Source organism: Branchiostoma floridae, chromosome 16, assembly GCF_000003815.2.
Source record: "Branchiostoma floridae strain S238N-H82 chromosome 16, Bfl_VNyyK, whole genome shotgun sequence".
Classification (NCBI taxonomy): domain Eukaryota; kingdom Metazoa; phylum Chordata; class Leptocardii; order Amphioxiformes; family Branchiostomatidae; genus Branchiostoma; species Branchiostoma floridae.
Genome location: NC_049994.1, coordinates 395,674 through 401,443, shown reverse-complemented (window position 1 = coordinate 401,443; position 5,770 = coordinate 395,674). Strand labels below are relative to the sequence as shown.

Below are 5,770 nucleotides of genomic sequence, written 5' to 3'. Positions count from 1 at the left end.
GATGTATTTTACAGATGTAATTTGTATTTTGGGGGGAATGATACCTTTCACCTAAAGTCTCTACAGTGTGGCCAAACATGTTTATTACCTCCATGAAATGTCATGGAATGGAGGTTATATTTTCTGTTATGTGTCTCTGTCTGTGTAGATGATTACTCAAGAACGGCTGGATGGATTGGTTTCATACTTGTTGTGTTGGTGGGGTGTGATGAAAGCTCGAATCGATGAGATTTTGGGCGCCGTATCTGTCGTTATAATCGATGTAATAATACCAGAAATCACCCCTATATGTGAGATATATTGGTACAGGCATCGTGCTGTATGTGTTTGTTAATGGGCTTAGCTCCAAGCAGATGGTGACAGCTGTTTGGGGGTGTCTCTGTCTGTATACAAGATTACTCAAGAATGGCTGGATGGATTGGTTTCATACTTGTTATGTTGGTGAAGTGTAATGAAAGCTCGAATCGATGAGATTTTGGGCGCCGTATCTGTCGTTATAATCGATGTAATAATATCAAAAATCACCCCTATATCTGCGATATATTGGAACAGGCATCGTGCTTTAAGTGTTTGTTAATGGGCTTAGCGCCAAGCAGATACCCATAACAGTAATATCCATTACTCTTAAATACAACCGACCATCAATATACATAACATCCACAAAAAGCAATGAATATTTCATGGAGGTATGAGGTCCCCGAACTCTAGTTCGTTATGTTTTTTTTTTCCTTGGCCTGGTGTCTCTTGACTTGTAAACATTGAGTAAGAGTAAAATAAAGAATAAATGAAAGAACATAGAATAAAAGCTTTATTTACACAGCGATTTTCATATGGCATGACAGTGGTCTTGAACCAGTCCAGCTCACTGAGCAGCTAATCTGCAATTGGCTGTGACAGAAAATATAGACCCTATGTACAGTATTTACAGGTTCATTGTACAAGGGTGAGTTTCCCTTACTCTTTTCGACAAGCACAATAAACAGTGGACAACGGCTTAACGTCCAATTCTAAGGACTGCAACCCTTTGCAGTAGGGTGTGTGTGGGGTGGCAAAGTTTAGTAAAATGCCAAATAGGAATTGGGATATCTGCAAGCAGATGTTAGGGTGAAAGATCTTAACTATTTTGAGTGACCGACAGTCACATAGAAATAGCCTTGTTAATTTTCTTTCTTTGTTATATTATTTGTTGTCTGGAGTCCAGATGTGCATCAAATAAGCAGATGGAGAGTTGAGTTGTCAGGAATGTGGATACAGTCTCCAAGCAGATGTTGGGGTGATGTTTTTTTTGTATGACGGCCTGGCTTTAAACAATTCAGGAGAGCCAAACCTGTAACAAACACACCTGTTAGCACACCTGTGGTCCCCACACCTTAACCTGCTGGTGTACTTACACAGGGGGTCCAGACTGGAGGGCACCTGTAGGGACAGCCACACCTGTAGCACACCAGTTAGCACACCTGTGGTTCCCAGACCTAACACCTGCTAGGAGGTGTACTTACACAGGGGGTCCAGACTGGAGGGCACCTGTCGGGACAGCCACACCTGTAACAAACACACCTGTTAGCACACCTGTGGTCCCCACACCTTACACCTGCTGGTGTACTTACACAGGGGTAAAGACTGGAGGGCACCTGTCGGGACAGCCACACCTGTAACAAACACATCTATTAGCACACCTGTGGTCCCCACACCTAACACCTGCTGGTGTACTCACACAGGGGGTCTAGACTTGAGGCACCTGTCAGGACAGCCACACCTGTAACAAACATACCAGTTAGCACACCTGTGGTCCCGACACCTTACACCTGCTGGTGTACTTACACAGGGGGTCCAGACTGGAGGGCACCTGTCGGGACAGCCACAACTGTAACAAACACACCTGTTAGCACACCTGTGGTCCCCACACCTTACGCCTGCTGGAGTACTTAAACGGGGGGTCCAGACTGAAGGGCACCTGTCGGTACAGCCACACCTGTAACAAACACACCTGTGGTACCCACACCTTACACCTGCTGGTGTACTTACACAGGGGGTCCAGACTGGAGGGCATCTGTCGGGACAACCACATCTGTAACAAACACACCTGTTAGCACACCTGTGTTCTCCACACCTTACACCTGCTTGTGTACTTACAAAGGGGGAACAGACTGGAGGGCACCTGTCGGGACAGCCACACCTGTAACAAACACACCTGTTAGCACACCTGTGGTCCCCACACCTTACACCTGCTGGTGTACTTACACAGGGGGTCCAGACTGGAGGGCATCGGTCGGGACAGTTACACCTGTAACAAACACACCTGTTAGCACACCTGTGGTCCTCACACCTTTCACCTGCTGGTATTTATCTAGAATGCCAGGGATCTGGAAAGCAACTGTTAGTATTGTCCATATTTTAGACGTTATGACGTCACGTTTGCGTGTGCGTTAATTCTGATGCTTGAATCTTATTCAATAGATAATTTAGTGATTGTAGAATGTCCTTGCTATAAGGCGTTAAATGTCTTGGAGGTTCATAATGCAGTATTTACATAAATGGACATATATTTCTACCTATCAAACGCCATAGCGTTAATATGACAGGGAGCGTAAAGCTAATTTTATGTTTAATTAACGTTTTACATATATTGGGTGGTAACAAACAATATGTAGCAATTTTTTATATATATTATAGGTTTCAATGAAAATTAAGTTGCAGTTTCTACGAATCGACGCCCGAATCAGATGCTACCTTCTGTGCAAGACAAATCGCCGGCTTCAAATCGAAGGCCGAATCGACGTCCTGACACCGAGGAGGCGTGTAATGCAAGTCATAAATTCACTTGCAAGTATGAGTCTCAAACAGCTAACTGAACTGTGACAGTAGATTTTAGGATGCAAATTCCGAAGACACTACTTTACACAGATACCACAAACCCCCATGTGGTGCCCACTTCAAATTTCTCGGCGTGGGGCCATCCCATTGGAAAAAAAATGGCGCCGACACCTCAGCGAAATGGTCAACTTTGAGGCGACGGATGCCGTCTTAGAATACATTTTGACACCTTGAATGAAGCCCACAAGGTTCGCTGGCTTATCAAGAGTACGATAATACAGTTATTATCCCCATTTGACAAATTGTTTATTTTTTATGATTTTTGTGTGTAAACCATCCTTATGCCTAATTCTGGCTGTCGACACTTTGGTCCTACAAACCACTGATTTCTTTATGATAAAACTGGCTGGAATTGCGCAATGCATCTTGGAAAAAAGCGCCCTCAAGCGATCCATTGCAGCATCTCCGCAGCATAATCGACCGGACGTCTCCCATGCACCCAGCCTATCTGAGACCGGTCGTAAAGCAAGGCAGCCGAAAAGGGGCATGCAGTGACAACAAAGAATGTTATAACTAAAATATATAAGTTTCCCTTTTCTACAATTTGAAGAGTGAATAATTATATATTCTCTATCTTGCCCCTTCCATTTTAGAGTTTGTCTTTCCAAAAAGAAAACGCATTTTACAGGAAAGCTCCTCTCATTTCATTTCAATGTTTGCTTATTTTGTGTCTTACGAAACGACGTAGTTTCCCAGCTTTACAAGTTACACCACGTCTGTTCTAACCAGTTTCTTTTGTTCTTGGATATTACTTCTAATTCTCAAATGGATGGATGATACGATTTAAAATAAATAATGTCAAAGTCGGACACAGATTCCCGTGTTCCAATAGCTATTTCTCTCATGACATGACAACCAACTGAAAACAACCAAAACATTGTGTAACAGAAGCCTACTGTGGGACTTGTTACAAGGTTAGGTTACCCAAGGACAAGTGACATAGATACTGTTACCCTATGACCTCTGACCCGCCCAACCAGGAAATCCGGTATTCACGACTTGCACACTTCCCATAATTCACAGCACCAGGGTTACGGATATCGTGACCTGTGAGGTTATCGGGAGAAACCAACTAATAGCTACAGTGGTGACGTGCTGGCTACTTTATACTTCTGACCCCAAAACTTGTAAAATTCTCAGCTCAAGTACTATATTTGTCGGACAACTCATTAGTTTATATGCTTTGCCGGCGTACTGAAGGTTTTAGCTGGTTTCACCCTGGTTTCGCATGTTGGGCAATGGTGGTAACATCACTATCCGTAACTCTGGCGCTGTGAATTATGGGGAGTGTGCAAGTCGTGAATAGCTAGTTTTAGCTATACACAACAAGCGAGCTGGTGGGAAACAGACACGATTTAGTTGGTTCTACAGCGTTTTGCGAGGATCACAGTTAGCATGAAGACCGTAGCGGTGTTTCTGCTGTTCCTGGCCGGTTCCTGGGCCCACTTGTGTCTGATCAGTCCGCCTCAGCGGGGGTCGATGTTTGACATCAACAAACCCGGTGAGATATAAAAGGATAATCGTTTGATGTTTGAGACTTGTACTTGTAAATACACAAATGCAACGTTTGGGACATAAAGAAGGTAAGAAGTTCATTTGCAATTAATATTTAGCTGCGAATGGATTCTCTTGTTTGGTATGGAACTAGTTGTGTCTTTCAATGTTTGTGTCGTGGTCGAATTCCCTTTGAGTGGGGTGGGTTGAAGGTCGACTGTATAAAGAGATACTTTATGGTACAATATATGGCATACTGCCACATAACGAACTTTCTAACCACATAACGAGACATATTTGCCTTAAAAAGACTGATATGTATACACTTTTGGTAGGGTAACCTATGTATCCGTTGTATGCAAAACCTGGGTACATAGATATATAAAGGCGATGGACGGTGGTTTCAAACTTCGTTATTTTGAAATAAATGCTATTTTACCACGGTCCGTCGACTTGCAATTGATGTCACTATAAATACCCATTTTTTAAAAATATAACGGATATAGGGTACACCCCGGATTAAGGTATTTATGCTAAGGATAAGATTGTGCTATTATTAGTGGAATTTCTACGTTTCTACTATTTACAATTCAAGGCTTGTCACATATCAGTTTCTACTTGAATTTACTTTTGAACTATTAAGAAAAATCCTTATATACATACCATGATAGACACGTGTTTAGTGAATTACGCATATTTAGAATTTATCGGGACACACTATCACTAAGAGATGTTCGTCTTCTATCAAATCTGGACAAGATAAATATTACCATAATGTTACAAAATCTATCATATGTTTAGCTGTTTAACCCTATTCATTTGGTCATCCCTGGACCTGGGCTTTTGAGGTCCTCCACTTCTAAGTACTATAATTCTTAAACGACGTGTTGTATGGCCACCAAATTTTTAGGAAATGATATATACATAACATCTAACAACCGTAATAAGTAGCCTCCGTAGCAGGCTCTCTATGGACTTTTTTGGCACTTTTGCTGGCCATTTCTTTTTGTACTGGGCCGTTTTAAAACATCGCCCAATTTCAAGGCTAGCGGTCAGTATTACATCTATGAAAGCGCACATAAAGTAATATGTTTCTTATGTTTTCCAAGCATACAAATGTTAGCAAAACCACATCATTCTTTCAAACTAATACATGTTACTTTCAAACTATTAAAGTATGCATTTTGTTGATATAACTTCTCAGACATGAAGAAATCTTTCACTAAAATGTCTTTTGCCAAGGAACCCTGGGCCTACCAAAAAGAGATATTCAGTAATTATAACATCAACTTGTATAAATCCACCAGGTGCCATAATTTGTACAATACATCCACGTATTAATGTTATTAAAACATTGATATCGGGGTCTTCTTAACAATTTCTTTAAACACCTAAATATTTC

The 5,770-nt window shown here is 41.7% G+C and overlaps 1 protein-coding gene across 1 annotated transcript in view; it reads left to right on the top strand.

Moving 5' to 3' along the window:
• The first annotated feature begins 4,170 nt into the window (after positions 1-4,170).
• The window catches only part of LOC118403890, a 33,959-nt gene continuing 32,359 nt past the window's right edge, over positions 4,171-5,770 (top strand). Inside the window, exon 1 of the mRNA XM_035802744.1 lies at positions 4,171-4,375. Coding sequence (XP_035658637.1) covers positions 4,270-4,375 — 106 coding nt within the window. The 5' untranslated portion in view covers positions 4,171-4,269. The remainder of the gene's footprint in view (positions 4,376-5,770) is intronic.